Below are 23,305 nucleotides of genomic sequence, written 5' to 3' on the forward strand. Positions count from 1 at the left end.
GTAGAATGTAAATAATAAATAACTTATTGTGCCTGGGGGCACCAGAGAAGACGAAGAGAAATACACCATGACGACGAAGAGAGAATGAAGAGAGTGGAAGAGTCGAAGAAGAAGATGGCTTGGCACCCTCTTGTCCCCTAGTACCAGGGGATGAGGACGTGGGTGACGAGGAGGTAGACGGTGGCGATGGCGAGCGAGAGCATGCAGCAGGGGAGGCCCGTCTTGAGGAAATAGTTGAACGACAGGTTGTAGCCCTGCTGCTCGGCCAGACCCGCCGCCACGACGTTGGCCGAGGCACCGATCAGCGTCGCGTTACCTGAGGTCGCCGCAGCTTGTTGTGAGCAACCGCCGTCGTGTGTGCGGGTGCGGTCGCGTGTGTGTGTGCGGTGGTGTGGCGCGTGTTGCAAATGGAATGGTGGTGCGGTACCGCCCATGCAGCAGCCGTAGGCGAGAGCCCAGACCAGGGGGGTGAGGGGCAGGCCGAGATCGCCGCTGGTGAGGCGCAGGACGATGGGGATCATGGTCTGCGTGAACGGAATGTTGTCGATGAACGCACCCACCGTGCCGCCGACCCAGATGATCATGATGATAGCCGCCGCCAGGCGCGTGTTGCCTGCACACAGACAACCACGTCAACCACCACCATGGGGCGTCAGCAGCAACTCGATACGGTGTTGCGAATTAGTGTGTGTGGCGTGTGTGTGGCGTGTGTGTGGCGTGTGTGTGGCGTGTGTGTTACCTTCGGGCACGTGTGCGATGAGGGAGGCCGTGTGGTTGGCGATGAAGGCCATCACTTCGAGTTCCTCGAGCGACTTCATCAGCACAAAGAGACCAGCGAAGAACAGCAGCGTGCCGAGCTCCACCTTTTCGAGAACGACGTTGATGTCCTTCACGTTGGCCAGGACGAGCAGCGTCATGGTGCCGATGAGCGCGATCCAGGCCAGGCTCAGGTGCGTGTCGACGAAGGAGTTGAGGAAGAAGAGGCTGATCACGCCGGCCAGCACCGCCACGCACTTGTAGAAGAGCGGACGATCGGTGATGATGTACTTGCGCTCCAACTCATTGACGTCGACCTTCTGCGCCGTCTCGCCCAGGTTCACCGTCATCGGCTTGCGGGCTAGCGCGGCCGTTTCCTTTAGCGCCAAAAGAGCACGTGTCAGCATGACACGCGACACGACACGACACGACACGCGACACGATGAGAGGAGAGCGTACGAGTTGCCTGACGTGATCTTCGAGCTTGCGTCGAATCTGCTTCTCCTCCTCGCCCTCGTAGCCCCGGATCTTCTCGACGGTGAGCTTCCAGATGGCGATCTCCTTCAGCCGCTTCGTGTTGGGCTGTCGCCGCAGCTTGTCGCGGTAGAGGTACTTGAGGAAGAAGAACATGACCACGATGATCAGCACAATGCCGGGCGCCACGTGGATGGCAAAACTGCCAAAGTTGACCAGCCCTGGCACACCAACGAAAACGAAGCGTCAATCGTCAGTGTCGCCTGCAGCAGCGAGCGTGGACGATGCGCGACGCGGAGGTACCGGAGCTCTCGAAGCCGTTGACGATGAGCACGTTGGGCGGGTCGCCGATGGCCGTGGCCGTTCCACCGATGTTGGCGAAGATGACTTCGGCGACGATGATGGGCAGCGGATCGAGGTCGGTCACCTTGCACAAACTGATGGTCACGGGGACGAAGAGGAGGATCGTCGTCACGTTGTCGATGAACGCCGTCACCACGCTCGTGAAGCAGCACAACACGACCAGCAGCCTGTGTTGTGGGACAAAAGAAGAAAGGAGAGAAAAGATATGGAAAAAGAAAAGAAAAGAAAAGGGGAGTGCGGTGAATCGCTGAGGCGGCAGAGCGAGAGCCGGGACAGGCGCGGGTGTAGGAGGGTGCGTACTTCCAGAAGTTGCCTTGGGCGATCTTGTAGGCCTTGACGGCAGCGAACTCAAAGAAGCCGGTGTCGCGCAGGAGGCCGACGATGACCATCATGCCGAACAGCAGGCTGAGCGTGTTGTAGTCGATCCACGTCATGATCGTCAAGAAGCTCGGTCGCTCGTGGAGAACGGAGAGCAGACCTGTTGTTCATTGGCCCAATTAGAATTTATATATTAAGAGCCACAATGACAGGGGACATACCCACGGCCAAGAAGGACCCGAGCAGCGCAGCCACGGTGCGGTGAAGCAGGTCCAAGATGATGATGGCGTAGACGGCCACGAGGATGAGCAGGCCCAGCGTGATCTCGGCCCTGACCACTCCCTTGAGCAGGATAAACTGCAGCTGCATCGCTATCGGCCTCTGCCACGTGCGCACGCGCGCCAAAGACGGGCAGGTCAGCCAACCAAGAGGTCTCTTCGTTCGCCGGAGTCGCAAAGAACGAAAACGAAGGCAAAAAGCGAAAGCGAAGAAAAAGAACGAAGGCGCGAAAGAAGGGAAGGGAGAGTGAGCGGGTACGGTGCTGTTGGTCTGGACCACCATGCGGAGCGAGGGGCACTCGCGTATCTCCTCGGGGATCGTGAAGTAGTGCTTGCCGTGCAGCTCAGAGTCGTGGTCGAGCTCCACCACAAGACTGTCGACCTCGACCCACTCCGACGAATCGTTCCCGGCGGGCGAGCACTGGCTCTGCAGGCGGAAGAACACGTCCTCCATCTTGCGCGTCGGGTTAAGCAGCTTCTGTAGCGACATGCGCGTCTCCAGCTCGACGTGATTTTCGCTTATCGTGAAGTTCATGACGTTACAGGCAAGTTAAGGCGAAGTACCACTATCTCCAACCGCACACGCACACGCACACGCACACGCACACGCACACGCACACGCACACAGCGCATCTAGGGAAGGGAGTGGGCGGCAGGAAAGGATATGAAGCGCTGAGTCGCGGAGACGCCGACGAGGTGGGTGTCGGAGTCGTCGGGTTCGCTCTGGGACGAGAGGAAGGCGAAGGCGGTGAAGAAGAAGGCGAGCATGATGGTGATCTTGATGGCCTCGAAGGTGAGCAGCGGCTTGATGGCCCCCGGGACGGAGATGCCGAAGCGCTTGAAGGGGAACACCATCTTGGGCTTGTCGCGCTTCCTCAGCTTGTCCATCTCGATCTCCTCCATCTCTTCCATATCGCCGTCGAACGATCCATAGTCCACGGAATGGGTGGAGCGAGCGCGCAGGATTGAATCGTTTTCGTTGTTATCTTGTTTCTCGACATCTCTCGAAGATGGCGGGGAGGTGGACATCTCCCGTGTCGTTGTTGAGGAGCCGATTGATCGATTATTAATAACGGGTTGCTGTAAGGTGGGTGACGTAGCGTGGCGTTAGCGCCCGTGTGTGGCTCCTCGCTGCTCGATGAGCAGGCAAGCCTTGAAGATGCGCCGGAGGGCCGAACTTCGGCTGAACGTGGACGATGCCAGGACTCCTTGAAGCAAAATGCTCAGAGAATGAAATGTGGGCACCTGCGCCGAAATCAAACGCGCCCCACGCCGAATCGGAATTCGACTGATTCGCGGTTGTGATCAAGCAGGAAGTGCGAGTGCTGAGCTCTGCAGAGAGAAGCGGCGGCACAAGATGTCGAGGCTGGGAGCGAAGTAGAAGATGAGAAGTGGGCTGCTGCACTACCGCGACTAAGTTCCCGAACTGCAACCCGCGGCAGCCACCTTAAGTTTCCGCGAATTGGCGCCAAACGGAAATGTTGCGTACATTTAGGCCGAATATAAAATAAAAACCACAAAGTCAAGATGAAGGGTGGGGCGAGCAAGCAGAGCGCGGGCGAGCAGCCGACGACGACGAAGATCAATCCACTGCCCAAGTCCAACGTCTCCTTTTTCTTGGGCACGCTTACTTTCCCTTGATCAAATCGAAATTGGCCGAAGGCTAATGGTTGAAGGTGACCGACGCAGGCGCGGGTGTGGTGGGAGCTGCCGTAGCGGGCTACTTCATCCTCAACTCTGACAATGCAGCCAAGGCGCAGCCAGTGCCCGCTGGCCAGCTGCCAGCTACGCATCTCCTACACGCCGCACTCAGCTTCGTGTGGCTGGGCTTGGTGCTCGGTACAGCTCGTACACATCAAGATGTGTATGCTTCGTTACTGATGTGGTTGTGGTGGTGACGATGACAGGCATCTCGTTCCTCGAGTCCTGGGTCAAGTTCAGAGCCGACCTGATCACGCGCGTGGTGGGTCTCGACGTGGGCCGCAACGTCTTCCACGCGCTCAACCGCGTCGAGATCGTGTTCGCGCTCGCCGCGTTCCTCCTCACCGTGAAGGACATCGTCGCCCACTCGCCCAGTACACCCACCACCACCACCACCCCTGCGCCGACATCAATTCCCCGCGCGCCACACTCACACACACCGCAACGCGCCAGGCACGCTCGTCACCGGCGTCTGGCTGGCCCCCGTCGTGATCGTTGCGTTGCAGTCCCTTTGGCTGCAGCCGCTCCTCGACGCACGCGCTCGGTGCGCCATCCCTGCGTGGCCGATGATACAGAAGACAGACCTCTCTCCTGTGCGACCGCTCACTTTCTCTCGGTCGTGCGGTAATGATGATGGTCAGGATGTTCATCAAGGGCACGCCGCTGCCCAAGTCGCAGAGCTGGCTGCACCTGGCGTACGTGCTGGTCGAGCTGGCCAAGGTGCTCGCCCTCGCGCTGTCGCCGTTCCTCTACGCGCCCTTCTCCGGCCTTCTTGGCTTCTGAGCCAAAACATCACCATCGCCATCACCACCATCGCCACTGGCGTCATTACCAGCCAACAACCGTTTGGCCTTTCCTCCAGACCACACTTCATCGTCTCTCCTTGCGGTTACGATCAGGCGCCCCCCTAACGATCATTGTAATGATTGGATCAGAGTTCTTCTATCGATTTTGTTGTTATTATTTATACTCTTTTGTGCGATTACATTCTATTATTTACACGTGTCGAGGTTGGCTCCTCGTCTCCATTGATGGAGTCGCCGTACGCCTCGCGCAGGGTGCCGATGTCGGAGCGCAGACGCTCGCCCTCGAGGACCCCGAAGTCGCTCTCCCAGCCGTTGTCGTCCACCGTCACATATCCGGTGGACGACTTGCCGCTGCTGCTGCCGCTGCTGCTGTTGTTCGCCTTCGTCTCGGGGAAGAGGCAGAACACCAGACAGCACGCCAGGAACGCCACGCAAAAGTTCGCCGAAGCAATATAGTACACCAACCCTGCGTGTGCGGTGTGTGCGGTGTGTGCGGTGTGTGCGGTGTGTGCGGTGTGTGCGGTGTGTGCGGTGTGTGCGGTTAGCAGGGTTGGAACGAAGAAGAGTGACAATGGAGGCGAGTGGTCGTACCGGGGTCCTTGGTGGGCCAGGGGTCGCCGGTGGTGAAGTAGGTGAAGAGGGTGTTGTACACGAGCGGGCCGATGAAGGCCGTGATGGTCTTGAGGCCCGAGAGCACGCCCATGAGCTCGCCCTGCTGGGCCATCCCGTACTGCTTGGAGATGATGCCTTTGCTCACGGGCATGGCCAGGAATGCGATGCTGCGGAAGATCATGATCGGATACAGGTAGAACCCGCTCGGCACCAGCGCGTACGGCCAGCTGCTCACCTGGTCGTCGTCGTGTCGTGTCGTTGGTCGTGTGCGTGTCGTGTCGTGTGCGTGTCGTGTGCGTGTCGTGTCGTGCCGTGTGTCAGGTGGAGAACAGCAGAGACTGAGCGGAACAGAGACAAGTTGAGTACCGCATCGATGAGCATGGCGAGGAGAAGTGTTTTGCGGTCGCCAAGCCAAGGCAACAGATAGCGAATCAACACGCCCTGTTGAACGGGGGGGGGGAATAGCGCGCTCGGGTTAGCGGAGTGACGGACAAGTCGTGATGGCCCGTGCGCCTTGCGACGCAGCTCAGGTGTACCTGGGAGACGCAGTAGGTGAGACCGAACACGGACATGGAGATGCCGATGTCGAGTGGACCCCAGCCAAACCGGTACTTGAGGAACAACACAAAGACCGCGATCAAGCCCTCCTCGGCCAGGAACATCAGGAAATATGTGAGGGCTGCACGACACACACGACGCACACGACGCACGACACACACCGCGCAGGTCAGTGAGAGCTCGACAGCGTGCTGGAGGGTGTGTGTGAGACGCACCTACGCCCAAGGCCAGGCGGCTCTCGAGGAGCATGTAGAACGAGCGGAGCGGGTTGAGGCGCCGCCACTCCCACGGCTTCTTCTCCTCGCCCTTGGACTCGACCATGACGAACCCCACGAACAGGATGTTGATCGTCGTGAAGAACACCGCCACCAGCAGCGGTATCGCCAAATCAAACTGAACACACGCACACGCACACGCACACGCACACGCACACGCACACGCACACGCAGTGAGTGTCGTCGCCGCGAGCGGTTGGCTTTCTGGGCGATGCGTACCTCGCCGAGATAGCCCGCCACTGTTGGCCCGGCCATGAACCCCAGCCCTGTCGCAATTCCTGCACGATTGGTGCACACCCGTTCGAGCCCCCCCCCCGGTGAGCGGCAGGGCGTCGTGCGAATCGGGCAGACCACACCGACGACGTACCGAGGGCGCCAAAGTTCTTGGAGCGGTCTTCGGCGCGGCTGATGTCGGCGATGTAGGCGTAGCCCGCCGTGTAGAAGCCGTAGCACGCGCCGCCGACCGCGCGGGAAACGTAGAGCGGCCACACGCCCCACCCGAGCACCGGCGCCGCCGCCAGCACGCCCATGTCCACCCCGAACCCCACCTGTGTGCGACCACAATCGTCGTCAACATCGCCATCACGATAGTCATCGTCGTCGTCAACACATTGTCGACGATGGTCGTGGGTGGAATGTTGTGAGGCGTACGAGGGAGACGAGGAGACAGGGAATGCGGCCCCAGCGATCGGAGATGAGACCCAGCAGCGCCGCGGTGACGAGGGTGGTGCCCGCATTGACGGCCGAGAGGTAGCCCTGAATCGACGATGCAGCGCTCACGTCGCCACCGCACAGCTCCGTCACCACCTGTCGCATACCATAATTAGATAAAACAAATAATTTTCATTTAAAAATAACAAATAACAAACAACTTATTTTAAAAAATGAGAATAAAAATAAATAAATTCAGAGAGGGCACGTACGAGGGGGATCATGGCAGATGAGTAGGAAAAGGCGAGCATGTAGAGAAAGAAAGAAAAGAATATGTACATGAGGTTGGGCTTGCGCCACGCCTCGGCAGACCGGTAGAACGCCACCACCTCCCTCCACCCACCCTCTTCGCCCTTCTTCTTCTTCCTGGCAGCTTCCGTTTCCCACTGGGCACCGTCTCTGTCATCTTCGTGCTTCCGCCAATCTTCGTCTGGGATCACTCCTTCCGTGTGTTCGTAGTCATCGCAGTCGTCGTTGACGCTCAAGTTGTGGTTGGCGGTGGTGATGAACGGCCCGCCGTACCACTCCACCACCCCGTACGGCGGTGTGTCATCGTCATTGTCGTCGTCTTCGCCGTGGTACGCATGCTGCTGCCTCCACAGCGCTCCATCTTGCATCGCTTTGGTTGTGTGTTGCGCTGTGTTGTGGTGCTGTGCTGTGTTGTGTTGTGTGCCCCGAGAGTGTCAAGTGGTGAGTGCGGTCTGACCACTCGTTGGAGTGTTTCTGGCGGAGCGGGGCTTGGGTGACGGGCTTTTTTGCGGTGCGTCAGATATATCGACCGAACCTCGGTCTTTTTAGTGGTTGGGGGAGTTTGTTTTAGCTCCCCCAATGCGAAGGGCTGTAATGGTGCTTGAGCCTGAGCGCAAGGACTCGCAACCCAGCGCCCCTCCTACGCCTTTTCTCTTCTTCATCACCACCAGCAGCATGGTGCAGTCTGCATCCTTGTTTAGATTGTTCTTGTCGACATCCTGGAAAAGAAAAACAATAAAAGAAATAAATAAATCGTCAATTACAAATTTAATCACTGGAGATGGAGGTGGATTCGCTGCCGGGCGGTGCACGGTGCCCACTTTGTCCTCCGGCACGGGCAAATGCACTAGCGCCAGAGGGGGAGGGGATAGATGAGAGCATGACACGATTTTTCCAAATCGGGAGCCAATGGATCGGTTGGCCCCTCTGCACCACCCACCTCCTCGAGTACCGCCAAGCCCACCCACCACCGCCCGCGCTCATCGACGAGCACAATCCCTCCATCATGGAAGAGAAGATGAAGATGGAAATGGAGAATGCACCCATCACCACCACAACCGAGACCGATGGCGAGGCCCAGCCCACCCGACGCAAGCGGCGACGAAAAGCCGCCGCTGAGCGCCAGCAGATGGAGGAGAAGGGCTCTGCCTCAGGGTCGTCGTCGTCGTCATCATCAAGCAGCTCCAAGATGCCGCTCGACCACGTACCGCTGCAGCCCATCGGCCTCTTCGAGTCGTGCTTCCTCGAGCGGCACGGCACCCCGCGCCAGGGCCTCCTCGTCCCCTCATCGCGCGGGCGGCTCACCCTCCGCCGCACCGACGCGCTCACCAACCCGCGCGACGCGCTGGTCGGGCTCGACGGCTTCTCGCACGTGTGGCTCGTCTTCCTCTTCCACAACAACGCGGGCCACCCCCAGAACAAGATCCACCCGCCGCGCCTGGGCGGCCGCAAGCTGGGCATGCTGGCCACCCGCACCCCGCACCGGCCGTGCCCCGTGGGCCTGAGCGTGGCCCGCATCGAGCGCATCGACGGCGACACGCTCCACCTGGCCGGCGTCGATCTGGTCCACAACACGCCCGTGCTCGACGTCAAGCCCTACATCGCCCGCTACGACGCCCTGGCCGACGCGGTGACGGCCGACTGGCTCGTAGAGACCGACAGCCGCGAGGCGGGCGCCGAGGGCCGGCTGCGGGTGGAGATGAGCGACCAGGCGGTGGCGAGCCTGCGGCGCTACGCCGACGAGCTGCGGTTCTTTCGGGGCGACTGGGAGCGGGCGCGGCGGTGCATCGAGGAGGTGCTGGCACTGGACATCCGCACGCTGCACATGAAGCGGCGCCACAGGGAGGGCACCTACGGGGTGTCGATCGATGTGATGAACGTGTCGTTCGCGGTCAATGCCGAGAGCGGCCTGTGCACGGTACAGCGGATCGACCTCTGGCCGGAGAGCTACGACCACCACGACTTTGGCGAGGTCAAGCGAAAGCGCGTGGCCACCACTGCCACCTCCGCCACCACTGCCGCCGCCGCGGACACGGGCGAGCGACCAGACGCCGGCGCCACGGAGGCCGAGCCAACAGACTCCTGAGTCGCGTGTGCGGTGGTGTGTGCGACAACATGCGGTTGTTTGCTCGAGAAACGCACCAAACTGGGATTATGGGGAAGATGACGAAGAGGAGGACGACGAAGAAGAAGAAGAAGCGCCCGGCTGGGTGGTCTTCCACTCAACAATCTCGGGGTGCTGCGTGCTCAGCTGGTGCAGCACGTCGTCGAAGCCCAGCTCGCGCGCCAGATCGAACCTGCGCAGAAGGCCGGAAATGTGAGGAAATGCAAGGAATGCAAAGCGAACGACGGAGAAGCGCGTACGCGATGAACTTGTCGGAGATGGAGAGGAGGAACTTCTTGCAGTTGGCGGTGTGGACCTGTCGCTGCGGGTCGGCCTTGAAGCGGTGCACGATGTCGGCGTAGAGGGAGGAGTCGTAGGGCAGGTGCTGCCACAGCTCCTCCACGTAGGCCGTCTGGCCCACCACCATCACATGCTGGTAGACCGCCGGCAACCACTCGCTGCGCGCGCGCACCACACGACACAACGTCGAGGTGAGCACGCACGGCGCACACACACGCACACACACACACGCACACACACGCACACGCACACACGCACACACAACGATGACAACATACTTGAGGCGGTGAAGGTCGTAGGCGCGGGCGAGGGTGATGCCCTCACGGAAGGGCCGGAGACCCATGGTCTTGCGCGCCTCGGCCTGGGTAAGGCCCACCAGACGCACCTCGGGACCCAACTGGAGCTGCACCCCGACCAGCGACGCCCACGCCAGACACTGCGACGCCGTACTGATATTTCGAAATATATATATAAAAAAACGTGAGCATGCCGTGTGCGGTGGTGCGTGTGCGTGTGCGGTGGTGCGTGTGTACTTGAAAGAGCGCTCTTTGACGTAGTTGTCGGCGGCGTCGAGATGGTGCCCCATGGCCTCGTTGAGCGCAGCGCGCCACAGCAGCGAACCCCACGAGGCCTTGGCCTTCTCCATCGCCTCCAGCGCCTGCCAACCGAATATAGGACTGAGCTGCACGCACATAACCGCACACGCACACGTAGCACGCAGCGCCGTACCTGGTTGTTGAGGAAGTCGCCCATCTCGTGGTGCATGTTGAAGGCCAGGAACATCATCATGATCTTCTCCTTGTCGTGGGAGTGGAACGACATGAGGTACTTGCTGATGGCCATCCGGAACTCCAGCGAGTCCACGTGCGTCCCGCGATACGCGCTCCGCATCAGCAGCTGCGCGACCACACGACACGCACGACACGACACCCACGACACACGCACGACAAACACGACCGCACACGACACAATGACACACGAAGCGCGTGAGAGGGCGAAGACGGGCGAGTGGGCGGCTGGGTGCGGTGGTCGTACCTGTTCGAATTGGTCGTACTGCATGAGGATGTCGAGCATGTAGCGCAGCTGGTCGTAGGCCTTGATGCCGGTCAGCAGCCGGACGAGCAGCTTGAAGGCCCTGGCCTCGACGTAGGTCGTCACGCGCTCCTTCACCAGGTGGAGCACCATCTCCGACCCGTGCAGGTTGCACGCCAGCGCGAAGCAGTGATGTGCCCGCACCAACAGCTCAACCTACACACACACACACACACGTCAGGCACGACACACGACACACGACACACGACACACGACACACACGACACACGCCACTGCACGCGCACATACCTCGCATTCATGGGGTATCTGGTCCTTGTTTTTGTTGATGAGGTAGACCAGCCGGTTGCCGACCTCGCCCGGATCTTTGGACAGGTTCACGAACTGGGCAAAGTCGTCGTCGGACCAGGCCGGATCGATGCCGGTCTGCGACTCACCGCCGTCGCCGCCGCCGCCGCTGCTCGAGCCGCCCAGCGGCGAGGGCTTGTACGTGCCGAGGCTCCCCACGCGGCGCCCGCCTCGGGCCTGGCCCTGCACCGCCTTGAAGTACGAATCTGCAATGTGCACCGCCACCTGTGTTCGTGTGCGATGTGTGCGATGCGTGTGCGGTGCGTGCGTGCGTGAGAACGATAGAAGAACGAAGAACGAAGAACGAACGAACGAAAGAGTGCCTTGGCGTAGTTGAGCTCGTAGTGGGTGATGAAGGCCTCGATGAGCGGGAAGAGGGGCTTGCCGTTGAGCAGCAGGAAGAGCAGCAGATTGTAGGGGTCCTTGACGTCGATGTCCCCGAACGGGAGCGACAGCTGCACCGCGACCTTGTACTGCACCACAATCTTCTCGGCGTGTTGCCTGTGCGCAGAGTACGGCAGAGCGTCAGCATCCACCACGTCTCGTACACCGCACACACTGCACGCGCACGCATCGCACACACCGCACACACCGCACAGGCTTGCAGGAGAGTACCGGCAGTGTTGGACGAGGGTGGCCATCCATTCGAGGACCTTCTGCACGCCGGTGGTGCCCGACCCGCTGCCCATCGCCTCGGCAAAGTCGGTCCGGCCGTAGAACTTGATCTTCAGCAAATCCACGATTTCTGGTGTACCCCACCCCGGTGTGAGATCAGCATTCTCCACACGGGTCAGCGGGTGCGCGCGAGCGGGGGTGCGGGGTGCGCGTACTGGCGGGCAGAGAGCTGACCGAAGCGGAGCCGTCCGCGATGGCGTTCATGGCGCGCACGATCATCAGGTCTCGGCCTTCGAGGTTGAATTGCTTGCCTGTGTGGTGTTGGAGGGCGTGGGTGAGACAATCGCGTCGACACATAAAAAAGTGAGAAGAAGTCCAGGAGAGACGAAGGTACAGATGCTGGCGGCCTTCTCGAGCTTGCCCTCGTTGATGAGCTTGCCCACGATTTCGTCGAGCAGGCTCTCTTCGATGCCCTCCTCGCCGATCTCCCTCGAACCGTCACTGGGTCGTCACCAGCAAATGTAACGATTCAAAAACAAATTACAAATAAATAACTAAATAAATAAATACAAAACAAAAATAAACTTAAAGAGAAAAATTTGATATAATAAAAATAATTGTAGGTGGTACCCGGATTCGGTGGTGATGCTGAGGAGGAGAACGCGGTTCTCAAGCTCCTGGATGAACTCGGGCGTGATGGGGCGGGTGGCCCAGCCCTGGGTGGCCCACTCGGGCGGCGTGACATCCGCCGACACGCGGCGGAGGAACGAAACTGCAAAGTCCAGCAGCAGCGCCTGCTCGCTCACGTTCTGTTCGTGGTGCCCCGACTAACGTTAGACGAACCCACACGTGTGGCCACACGCATGAGGGAGCGAAGGGCGGACCTTGCGCAGGCGCCGGGCGTCGTCGGCGTGGTGGAGGAAGAATCGGGCCACGGTGGCCGGCGCCCAGTCGGTCTGCTCCGCGACCCGATGGCACTCCTACACCACACACACACCCGCCATACATCGTCAGCGGTGCGCCGCATGCGAGTGTGGGTGGAGGTGGGGCCGAGGTGGTCACGGACCTTCCAGAGCTTGATGCGCTCCTGCTCGAGCTCCCACAGGCCGGCCTTCTTGTAGTGCTCGACCTTGCCCAGGACCTCCTTCTCGGTCACCCACGACCGCATCTCCTTGCCCTCCTCGCCCTATACGATCATGATGACGTGGCGGTGAGCTTCGAGAGGAATGCGTGTGGAATGTGTTCAAGACACAGGAGTACGTGACGTACGTCGGAGACGAACTCGCGGGCCAGCGCAAAGTGGCCGCCGGCCAGCAGGGCGTGGACGACGTCCTCCCTCTTGCCCTTGAGCATGCGGAAGGGCAGGCCCGCCGAGCGAAGGATCCCAAAGTGCTTGTGGAGCCGCTTGTACTCCTCTGATACATCTTCACACACGGGGGGGGGAGAGCCACGTCAGCACTGGGTCATCGACGAGATTAACTGTAATTGGTGGGACGGCGGTACTGGCTTGGGCGGCGAGGGAGAGGAGCTGCCATTGCTCGTAGCCTGATGGTGCCTTCTCCAGCAGAGCGTCCAGCAGGCTAAGGCCGAGACCGCGCCACCACTCTGTCCGCGTACACACACACCACACACAATGAGCGAAGCGAGATGAAATCGCTGGGGAGGGGAATTGTACGGGGAGGGGCGATGGAGGCCGACGATGGGAGCAGGGACATGAACTGGTGGAGGTGCAGCCCAGCATCGGTGAACCGGTATTGGGCGAAGGCCTGGAAAGGGACAAAACAGGAATAGGAAGATGAAATAATAGAAATAGTAAAAAGAAATAAAAGAAGGGGCAAGGTGTGTGTGGAGCGGTAGCTGTACCTGGTGGAAGAGGACGTATTCGAGGAATGTGCCCTGTGGGTCGAAGATAAGGAGGCCCCGCTGCAGGATGAGAAAGCGGCCCTCGTCCACCATCCACTTGGCGGCTGCGGCGAGGTCGTCCTAGCGATCACGGCCATGGTGAGAGACCAATCACGACAACAGTGCGAAGACATGAGGAGGAGACGCAGCGACAATCGGCACTGAAATACAAAAACACAACACGTGCGGCGATCGTGCCAAACGCGAACAGGGAAAGGGAGGAGGTTACCAGGTTCCATTCCTCGGGGTTCGTCCGCACCACAGGCAGCGTCTTGGGCGCAGAGACGGATATCTTTTGGCCGGCTCCACGACTTTTGCCGTTGGTTCCATTCTCACTCTTCTTTGTCGACGAAGAAGACTTGTGCGCTATCAATCTCGACGCCGATGCCAAAAGCCTGCGTCACCAATGAGGGTGTCGTGTGTGTCGTGTGTCGTGTCGTGTCGTGTGTGTCGTGCGCACACAAACAAAATGGTCAGTAAAGAAAGTGGATGAAAATCAAGAAGCAGCAAGTGGTAGTTACCAGGCAACAAGGCAGCGGACTTCGTAAAGGTCGTCGCCCGAGGGCTTGTCGCATGCCGCCAGCACAGCCAGCAGCGGGCGACCGTGGCTCACCGCGCCGGCCAGGAGGCGCGACGACGCTCGCGCGCCTGCTTTCTGCGCCAGCAGCACCAGATCCCAGAAGCCATCCTAATTAGGTGAGCGTGCGTGTCGTGCGTGTGTGTCGTGCGTTAGTAGGTTGTCAAGGGCGGGGGAGAGATGGAGGGTTAGGGCGGGACGGAGGTGACGGTACCTCCGTCGAGCCTCGCGGGTTGGTCTTGGCCAGCTGCGCGAGCACGAGCACGAGGTGCGCGCCCACGGCCGGGTCCGCGAATTGGGAGCGCGCCACCTGGAGCGGAATGTCGGGCGGGTAGCCGCCTCGCTGCGACTCGAACAGGAATGTGATCCAGTCCCCGGCCGCCGCCAACTGCTCCAGATACCTGTGGGTTTGAGTAAGAAGTCAGCTACGGGCATTGGCTCTTACATTACCTCAACCACGAATGAACGAGTAAGAAGAACATAATAAAATAATTTTCTATATGTGAAATGTAATAATAGACATAATTAAAAAAATCAAAATTATAAAAAGTCGTACCAGGTGGAGATGGCGAGTCCGTGCTCCTGGCAGAAGGCGACCACGAGCTCCCATACCTTGCCAGAGCCCTCGCCTGGCGCCACAGGCGTGTCTCTTCCCTTTTCCGCGTCGATTCGGCGGTGATAGACCTGAGATGCAAGCCCAAATAAAGAGAGCAGATGAGTGTGGTGGCTCTTGCTGTACGTATATGTTGTGTGTGTCGTTTCCTAGTGTGCGTGTCGTGTCGTGTTTGTGGGTCGTTTGAGCGTCAAAGGATTCAGAGGAATACGGACCTGCTTGCTCGCATCGACAAGGAGGGACAGCGCCTTGGTGCAGTTGTCCTTGGCGGTGAGGTTCATGAACAAGTCGATGAGGAGCGGGTGCGACGGTGGCGTGGGCACGGTGCGGCGCATGATGCGTGTTGCAGCGTGCGCGTCGATGGCCAAGTCGTCCGACGGCAGGCCACACAGCTGCAGGAAGCACGTGCAGGCACCTGCGCGGCATCATTGGGCCAGGTTTAGCCATTGGTCGGCCAATCGCGAGTGAGGGAGGATTAAAAATCGTGTGTGTGTGCAACATACCCGCGACTGCCTTCTCGCCTGCATGCCGAAGGGCCACAACACGCGCGTACTTGCGGAGATAACGTTCCTGCGATTATAGTGGACCACGGTGATTGGACGTCAAGTTAAAATGTCGCCAAATTGGGGCCAAGGTATGCATACCTCATCGGGCGATACGGGGATGATGCCCTCGGCGTCGGGCATGCGCTCGCGGAGCGGGCGGGTGAAGAAGGAGACGGGCAGGGCGGCGGGGAGGATGTAGGGCGCGAGGAGCGGGGACGACAGGGCCTCCTTGACGGCGTAGAGCATGCGGTGGAAGGCGTGGAAAGGCTGGGCCTGGGCCAGGTAGTAGTGCACGTCGAGCGAGTCCTCCCACACCTCGCCGTCGGACAGCGTGCGGTCGTTGACGGCCTTGCGGAAGCTGGGCACCTCCTCGGTCCTGCCCGAGGGCGCGGTGCAGAGGATGTCTTGCGCGGCGAAGGGCGTCGTTTCGGTCAGAAGCTCCACGAGCGTGACGTCGCCCTTGCCCGACTCCAGATCTACATCACGCCCGTGTAAGAAACAACGAACTTCACTACACCCGGAAAAAAACACACATCGTCCAACGTACAAGATGACACAACATAAACCACACAACGCGAAATGAAACGACACAACAGCCAGACAAAAAAAAAAAAGGAAAACGATGGATAGAGAGAAGAAAGGCAACCTCGTGAGGCATCTTCATCGACGTCTTCATCGTTCGCGTGGTCGGACCGTTCGGACGGAGGAACGGGGAACAGGGCCTGCTGCAACGTCGGATACCCAGAGAGGGCTGCATTGGCCGCGCACAAGAAAACAAATCACAAGGTTAATAAATCTAAATAAATAGTAAATAAAGGATGAGCGTACCGCGGTAGAGCAGATGGGCATCGACGGAGTATCGGTCGTCTTTGAGATCGTCGCCGTCCAGTACGGCCTTGACGCCCTCTGGAGCGTAGGCCAGGGTGCCCAACACCGAGAGCAGCTCGCCCTCCTTGAGCATGTCGTTCAAGGTGACGTCCCTCTGTCGTTGCAATCATTCCACAAAAGGAGATGAGGCGGTGGACGTCGTTATTAACACGGCACACGACACGACACACACGACACACACTCGAAAGGTGGTGCGTACATCGCGCAGGAAGGCGGCGTTGGCGAGCGACAGCTTGCCCAGATCGGAGTGAAGCCGGAAGAGCACGAAGAGGTCGAGCCAGCGCGGCACCTCGGGCAGGTGGGCCGTGAGCCCACGGGCCTCGTCTTCGGTGAGCGCCAGCTGGTAATTGCGCACGAAGCCCACCAGCAGCGGACCTAGACCCTGCTGCGCGCACAGCGTGACCATTTCCCGTTCGATTGCATGCACATCGGCGTCGGTCAGGTAGCCACCCTGCCACCGTTCCAAACCACACAACCGTCAGCCAATGTCAACACCACGCACACGCACACGCACACGCACACGCACACACACACAAACAACAACGGAATGGTAGTTGTACCTCGGCGACGACTACGGTCGGGACGACTTCCATGGACTTGGTGTCGGCGTCGGTTTCGTCGGCGTCGTCATCGTGGAGGGGGCGCGGGCGGGGAGGCGGGGAGAAGAGCTGGCCCGTCTTGCACAGGCGGATCAGCAGCGCCGACACGTTGCGCTTCTCTCCGCGCAGGAACAGACCGTGCCGGGCCAGCTCGTTCACGGCGAGGTCGTTCTGTTTGAAGTCACAGTCGAGTGAGCGCCCCACTGGGCACAGGTGATGGTCAGACTTTTTGCCGAGCGTACCATAAATTCCGTGCCCAATGGGAGGGCTTCCTCGACTGCGTTGACCAATGGCGCGGGGTCGAAGTCCTTCGATGGAACACCCGGAAGGGACCTGCGCAGGATCTTCAAAATTTTATATAGAAACATGTAAGATATATATATATATCATTTGGCCACATATATGATCGAGTGAGTTGAAATCGTGATGACAACATGGATCGAGAAAAAGCTCTGGAATGTACAAACCTTGGTGAGACGCGCAGGTTGGTTGTGGGTGACGGCGTAGGCAACGGCGGCGGCGAGGCCGTCGGGTCCGCCCGGGGTGGCGTCCTTCTCGACCAGGATGCGATCGCGCGTGTGCTGGTCCCAGCCCATGGCCCACGCCAGGGAGAACTGCACGTAGCCGCTCCCGCCGCCGGGCGCGTCCTCGGGCTTGTGGGCCGTGTCCACCATCGGCGGCAGAGCGATTTCCCATCTGCAGAGCAACCCCGCACACGCCATCGCGTTGGCCCCACGCGTGCCCGGTCGAAGTGTGGTTGGGTGGCAAGGGTGCGTACCGCTCCCATTTTTCGCTGCTGTGGCGCGCAGGCGACTCGGCGGGCGTCAGAGTGCCGGTGATGCGGAATCCGTACATGGCAGCCGTCTGGGGCAGGATGTCGTCGATGTCATCCGCCCGTCGCAACAGCTCGGCCGACTGGCCCGCCGCGCTATCGGGCATCTGTGCGTGGATCACCATTGGGCGGGTCAGGTCAGGTCAGTTCAAGCCCGATCGGAGATGAAGAAGAATGGGTATGTAGGTCGGCACCAGAGCGAAGCTGGCCAGGGTGGGGTGGCGGGAAGATGAGCGCGAGATGTACTCGAGCGAGTAGTAGGGATTCGGGTAGAGCCGCTCGAGCTTTTTCGCAAATGCGATTGTTTCGAGCTCCGCTGTTGTGTCGTTGTGTGGTCAGGCCAACCGCGACACGACACGACACGACACAACGCACACAAGAGCTGCACGTACCGGGAGACCAGATGGAGGAGGGCAGGGCCTCCAGCAAGCGAGTGCGGACCGAGCGACGAGTGGTGTAAAGAGCCAGCAGACGGAGGTGAGCGTCAGCATTCTCGCCCATCGTGAGCAGGATTCGCCGGGCCAATTCCACCTGCACCCTGACTGTGAGCCACTACTACTGAGAGCGCACACGACGAACACGACACACACAGGGGCGCGAGGGTGGCTGACCTGATCTTGGCACACGGCCTGGTAAACGAGCGCGAACCCGATCTTCTTGAAGTAGGCGAAGTAGCCGCCCTGCGGGCGCGGCTTGTCCGAGTGGCGGAGTTGGAGATAGGCGACCGCACGAGACACTGCGCTCGTCAGCAGGGCCTCCTTGACCACCTCCGCGTCTTGCATGCGCTGTCGAACAAAACCAAATGTTGAGCACTCTCGGTAGTGGCCACACACACACACACACACACACACCACACACACACCACACACACACACCACACACACCACACACACACACACACACGGTGAAGGTGACTTACCTCCCAACGCTCTTCGAATCCACCGAAGCCGATGTGGCCGTCGAGAACTTCATCCCAGAGCTTCGCGCTTTGCTTGTGCTTGCCGGACATGCGCAGCAGAGCAGACCCGTTCGATTCCTCCGCTGCAGCTCCCGACGGAATGAAGAGCGAGCGGGGTTTGATCTTCCTCGCCTTGTCGCTCTTCTTGCTGTCCTCCATCTCCTGTGTTGTTTATCAGTCATCAATGCTTTGTGTGCGTGTGTTGTGTGTGTGTGTGTGTGTGTGCGTGCGTGCGTGCGTGCGTGCGTGCGTGTGCGTGTGTGCGTGTGCGTGCGTGTGCGTGTGTGTGGTGTGTGTGGTGCCGTGGTAGTACCTGGTCGATGGATAGCGAGAGATTGGGACGAGCGCCGGAGAGGTGAGAGTTGCGCAGCGTCTCCAGGATGCGAGAGAACTCGAGCAGCTGCTCCATCTCCTCCCCATCGGCAGGAGCATTGGCGCCATGCACCTTCGCCGCCTTGTCTTTGATGATATCGCTAACGAAATTCATGCCTGCAAACACACCACACACACCACACACACCACACACCACACACACGTCGGTGTCATGCGTGGAGCCGGGACAAAGTGCCACAAAACAGGGGGAGGGGTGCGTACCGATCTGAAGCAGCGAATGGGCGAACTCGTGGTCGGTGGTCGGCTGCAGCTCGTCGGCGAAGCGAGCGAGCAGCCGGCCGGCCGGGAGCTGTTGCATGGGGCTGAGCGAGGCCAGGGCCGACTGGACGACGTTGATCTGACGGTAGCGCACGCCCAACTCCAGCGCGTGGAGTGGCAGTGCGGCCATGTCCCACCCGTTGATACGACAGAGCTTGTCCGCCAGCATCGCGTTACCTGCGTGCGTGTGTGTCGTTGTGTGTCGTGTGCCGTGTGTGCGAGGGCGGACAAGCTTTGGCGTGAGATCAACTGGTCGCCGGTGCGATGAAGAGAGCTGCGAGTGAGGCGCGTACCGCCCATGATCATGTTGTGAAGGAGGCGCTCCTGGGTCTGGCCGACGATGAGCGAGAAGAGTCCCTCGCGCCGCAGCACATACCACGAGTCGTCTGCCTCGCGCAGCACGACGCCCGGCTCGCGCTTGCCCTCCCACAGCTTGACGCCGCTCTTGCGCTCGTAGACGACGATGGTCCTGCGCTTGAGCGGCGCCGCGCCGCGCTGAGTGCTGACAACACCGGAGCTGCCGCCCAGGGCGCTGCCGGTGTCGCCGTTGCCGTCAGCAGCACTACCGGCGTCGGCAGTGACCTCCGCCTCGACAATCACGCACGCCGGGCTCACGGTGAGCAGCGGCATCATCGCCGACGTCGCCCCGTCATCTCGGTAATTGCCCGGCACCGACCACACGCGCGTGCGGTGCTTGTCAGAGTCCTCGGGCAAGTCCTGCAAAAGCCCAAAAGGCCACCGTCAGTCACCCACACGGGCTTGATTTCGATCGAAGTGAGGGGCTGGAGTATAAGGTTACCTTTTCAGTAGAGGAGGCGGCGAGCTTGGCGAGCGAGGTGGGCGAGGTGCCGGAAATGAAGGGCGAGACGCCGCCGTCGTAGGTGAAGGAACCGTAGCGCAGCATCGGCGAGTCAAAGGCCGAGTAGGAATTCTGCCGCGACGGGGTCGAGGTCATCGTGCGCTGCCGCGGCGTAACCGAACTGCTCACCGTGAAGCCGTTCAGCTCCAGCCCGTCTGTAGACGGCCAGGGCCGCTGGTGAGTCGCAAACGCAGGGACAGGGGAAGTAAGGCCTACGGACCGGTGCCAACGTTATCCGAGCGCCAGCCTGACACCCAGCCCGCGCCGCCGGACGCTGCGGAAGCGGCGGCGTCGACGCCGCTCATGTCATCGAGCCAGTGGAGGCCCCGCGGGAGAGCGGCCGACACGGCGGTGATCGAATCCGCCACGGGTCCGCGGGTGGCGCCACTCGCCGCGAACATGGAATGTGAGGCGGCCACCGAGACTGAGTAGCGCGAGGGCGGGAGCGCCGAGGTCGCCTGGTAGTCGACCAGCGCAGCCGCCGGGTGGTTCTGTTTCGTGCGACAAACAGCCGACAATAGGGTGAGTTGATGACGCGCATACCATCCCAAATAAGACGACGCGCATGACGTACGACGGCGAAGGGGAACTGGCGGAAGTAGTGGTCCAGCTGGGCGGCGAGTAGCTTGCCGGAAGCGTCGGTGATGCATATCCACTCGCCGTCGCACGAGATGGCGATGCGCTTGTAGTCGCCCTCCGTTGCCGTGGCGTCTGCGTCGTCGCAATCAAATCAGATCGAAAAAGTTAACAGATTCAGCTGTGGCGTCGCCTTGAAGCAAGCTGTGTTCGTACCGGCCTGAGATTGGTGTTTCCGGTGATAGGAGGGCAGATCGATGAGCGCCCGCTTGGAGCCGGAGATGTCCCACAGGTCGACGTGGCCGCTCGACTTGAGGGCAAAGATCCACTGCCCGAGGCACGCAAAGTGGACGTAGGCCGCGCCCAGAGCGAACCTGGCGCACACCACCAACATGCGTGAGAACTCGATTCCAGCCCATCATTGTTTGCCCTATGCGCACCGGCGCGCAGTGAGTGCGTGGCCCAGTACCTGCGGGTGAGGTTGATGACCAGGGCGCCTCGCTGCACGGACACCGAGAGCACGATCGCGGTCTGCTGCACGACCAGCAGCACGCTATCCAAGGCCTTGATGGTGCTCATGAACTCGATCGTTTCGCCCTCCACCGCTGAGAAATAGATCCGCGAGCGCCGTCAAACAAACAAGCAAACCAAGCAAACAAGCCAAGGACTGGAGAAGGCGGTCGCGCGCGTACGAGGAGCGGTGGAACGCTTGGAATTGAGCAGGTGCTTGAGCTGCTTCAGGCTCACCTCGGCATAGGGTATGGACGGCCGATTGCTGTCTGCGGTGTCGATACAACGGCGGCGGCGGTCAGTCGTCAGGCCAACGTCGAGCCGCACACAAGTTCTTACCTTGGGGCATGTCGGCGTGTTGTACGGTGGGAAGGTAGGCCCGAGGCGAGATGGCGAGGTCGAGCTGGGCCGGGAGCGGCAGCAGGTGGCACGCGTGCTGCGCGAAGGGCTCGGCCACCTGGTAGGCCCACAGGCTGCCCTTGGAGTCCGTCACCAGCAGCACGCTCAGTTTGCTCTCGTGCTCGCCCACCACCATCGGACCTGCCCATTCGAATCTGCTCCGAGCCGGTCGTGAGTTGCAATGCGTAGCAGCCAGCAATTAAAATAATAACATAAATTCAGATGTGATTAATAATAATTATCATTAAATAGATAAATAAATTGTAAATCGCACCGCTCGACATCGTGAACAAGGAATCCTTCCACGAGCTTGCCCTGGTGGTTCGTGGCGAAGGCTGACGGCGGCGTGGGCTTGCTCTGCTGCACGGCCGAAAGCAGGACCAGGTGAAGGGTGCGCTTGGGTCCGAGCAGAGCTGCCACGCCGCGTGTGGGCGACAGCTTGGCTTCCACAATCTCGTCGAGCAGCGCATTTTCATACTCGAATTTGCGCAAGCAAATCAACGCCACCGGCGTGGTGGCCTGCCCGCCATCTTCATGCTCCACCCCTTCACCTATGGCAGTGGAAGAGGTGGCGGGGGCCATGTGCCCAAGCGACAAGTCGCTCAGCGAGGGGCCTCGCCGCATCCTCTCAATCTCTTGAGAGATCAATGTACCACTTCTGCCAAACGAAGACAGTTTCCGAAATCACTTGTAGAAATTTAGAATTGTCTTTGGCCGTTTCCGTTGGTGGACCAAAAGGCAAAGCTTTACAAGCACTTGAAGACACGACCAACAAGAAGAATAGTGGGGAGAGGAGGGTGGTGTCGCTCGCTGTTCGTCTGCATCGTCGGCCTCGACCTCATGGAGGTGATGTTGCACTGATCTCGTCTTGTTCCTCTACCGCCCCACCACTCCTTTTCCTTGGCGTGTGTCTAAGTGTAGTTGGCCACGTGTGGCCACTACCGATCGATGATGGGAATTCTCAGTCCTCCTCCTCTTCATCCTCATCGTCGTCGTCAAAGGCAACGTCGTCGAAGCGTCGCCCTGCGTCTTCCTCGTCCGAGTCGGAAAGCTCGGCGTCATGCGCAACGCGACGGTCCCTGTGACGCTCTGCGGTGGGCGGTGGACGACAAGAGATGTGAGTAATCAACCAAGCAGCACTGCGCTTCGAAAACACGAAAGGTGTCGTGGCAATGTACCGCTGATGCGGGCATCGGGGTCCTCTTCGTCCTCGTCGTCCGAGCCGAGGTAAGTGTCAGGCGGGATCTCGTTCATTGACACTCCCGGCGCGCCCTTTGTAGCGAGAGAGAGAGAGAAAGAGACGCAACGTTGAACGTAAGCTCGTGCACGGCAAGCCGCGAGGCTGGAAAGGGCTAGTGCTTACTTGAACACTCCTGAGGTTTTCGATCAGCTTGATCTTGGTCTTCTCGAGGTACTTGGGATCGTTGAGGTTCTCCATGTTCGAGGGCGACAGGTGAAGTCTGAAGTCCGGGCCGTAGTACTCCAAGTAGTCGTTGAAGGGCAGCTCTGGAAAAGATGGAGCGTGAGGCTGAGCTGTGTGTGTGTGTGTGTGTGTGTCGTGTAATGCATGGGGAGAGTAGTAGGGGTGTTGTACCGTCATTGATGTCCTTCTTCAAGAGGAGGGCAGTCTCGTAGGTCCAGCAACGAGCGACGTTACGGATGGTGTAACCGCCGCCACCAAGGACTAGGAGGGGCAGCCCAAAGCTCTGTACAAATTCGACGCACGCGCCGTGGCCCTTGAGCGAGAGGTTGAAGCAGCCCAGACGATCGCCCGATAGTGAGTCCGCGCCGCACTGGAGCACGACCGCTCCCGGCCGGTACCAGTCCATCACCTTCTGGATGATGGGCTTGAAGATGTTCTCGTAGCTCTCGTCGTCG

General features: G+C 60.0%; 4 protein-coding genes and 2 pseudogenes across 4 annotated transcripts; 2 read left to right on the forward strand and 4 right to left on the reverse strand.

Moving 5' to 3' along the window:
- Positions 1-137: 137 nt before the first annotated feature.
- On the reverse strand, positions 138-3,218 carry ACA1_296560 (P protein; the record flags this gene model as incomplete). The annotated part of the gene is made up of 9 exons (XM_004368256.1): positions 138-316; positions 428-613; positions 740-1,133; positions 1,216-1,451; positions 1,534-1,760; positions 1,894-2,071; positions 2,133-2,292; positions 2,449-2,667; positions 2,877-3,218. 9 exons carry the CDS (start codon positions 3,216-3,218, stop codon positions 138-140), a joined length of 2,121 nt encoding a protein of 706 aa, XP_004368313.1.
- Positions 3,219-3,716: 498 nt separating this feature from the next.
- Positions 3,717-4,673, forward strand: ACA1_296570 (TRANSMEMBRANE PROTEIN, putative; the record flags this gene model as incomplete). Its single annotated transcript, XM_004368257.1, has 5 exons — positions 3,717-3,723; positions 3,879-4,028; positions 4,097-4,264; positions 4,344-4,434; positions 4,532-4,673. The coding sequence occupies 5 exons, from the start codon at positions 3,717-3,719 to the stop codon at positions 4,671-4,673; spliced, it is 558 nt and encodes a 185-aa protein (XP_004368314.1).
- A 199-nt stretch (positions 4,674-4,872) lies between these two features.
- ACA1_296580 (transporter, major facilitator subfamily protein) lies at positions 4,873-7,469 on the reverse strand (the record flags this gene model as incomplete). The annotated part of the gene is made up of 9 exons (XM_004368258.1): positions 4,873-5,162; positions 5,288-5,543; positions 5,675-5,749; positions 5,845-5,987; positions 6,082-6,259; positions 6,361-6,419; positions 6,509-6,689; positions 6,793-6,948; positions 7,065-7,469. The coding sequence occupies 9 exons, from the start codon at positions 7,467-7,469 to the stop codon at positions 4,873-4,875; spliced, it is 1,743 nt and encodes a 580-aa protein (XP_004368315.1).
- Positions 7,470-8,119: 650 nt separating this feature from the next.
- Positions 8,120-9,187, forward strand: ACA1_296590 (annotated as a pseudogene).
- Positions 8,387-22,051, reverse strand: ACA1_296600 (annotated as a pseudogene).
- A 337-nt stretch (positions 22,052-22,388) lies between these two features.
- Positions 22,389-23,256, reverse strand: ACA1_296610 (Type-1 histone deacetylase 1, putative; the record flags this gene model as incomplete). Its single annotated transcript, XM_004368259.1, has 4 exons — positions 22,389-22,516; positions 22,606-22,699; positions 22,791-22,933; positions 23,022-23,256. 4 exons carry the CDS (start codon positions 23,254-23,256, stop codon positions 22,389-22,391), a joined length of 600 nt encoding a protein of 199 aa, XP_004368316.1.
- Positions 23,257-23,305: the final 49 nt, after the last annotated feature.

The sequence above is a fragment of the Acanthamoeba castellanii genome (genome assembly GCF_000313135.1).
Source record: "Acanthamoeba castellanii str. Neff unplaced genomic scaffold scf7180000084777, whole genome shotgun sequence".
NCBI lineage: Eukaryota > Discosea > Longamoebia > Acanthamoebidae > Acanthamoeba > Acanthamoeba castellanii.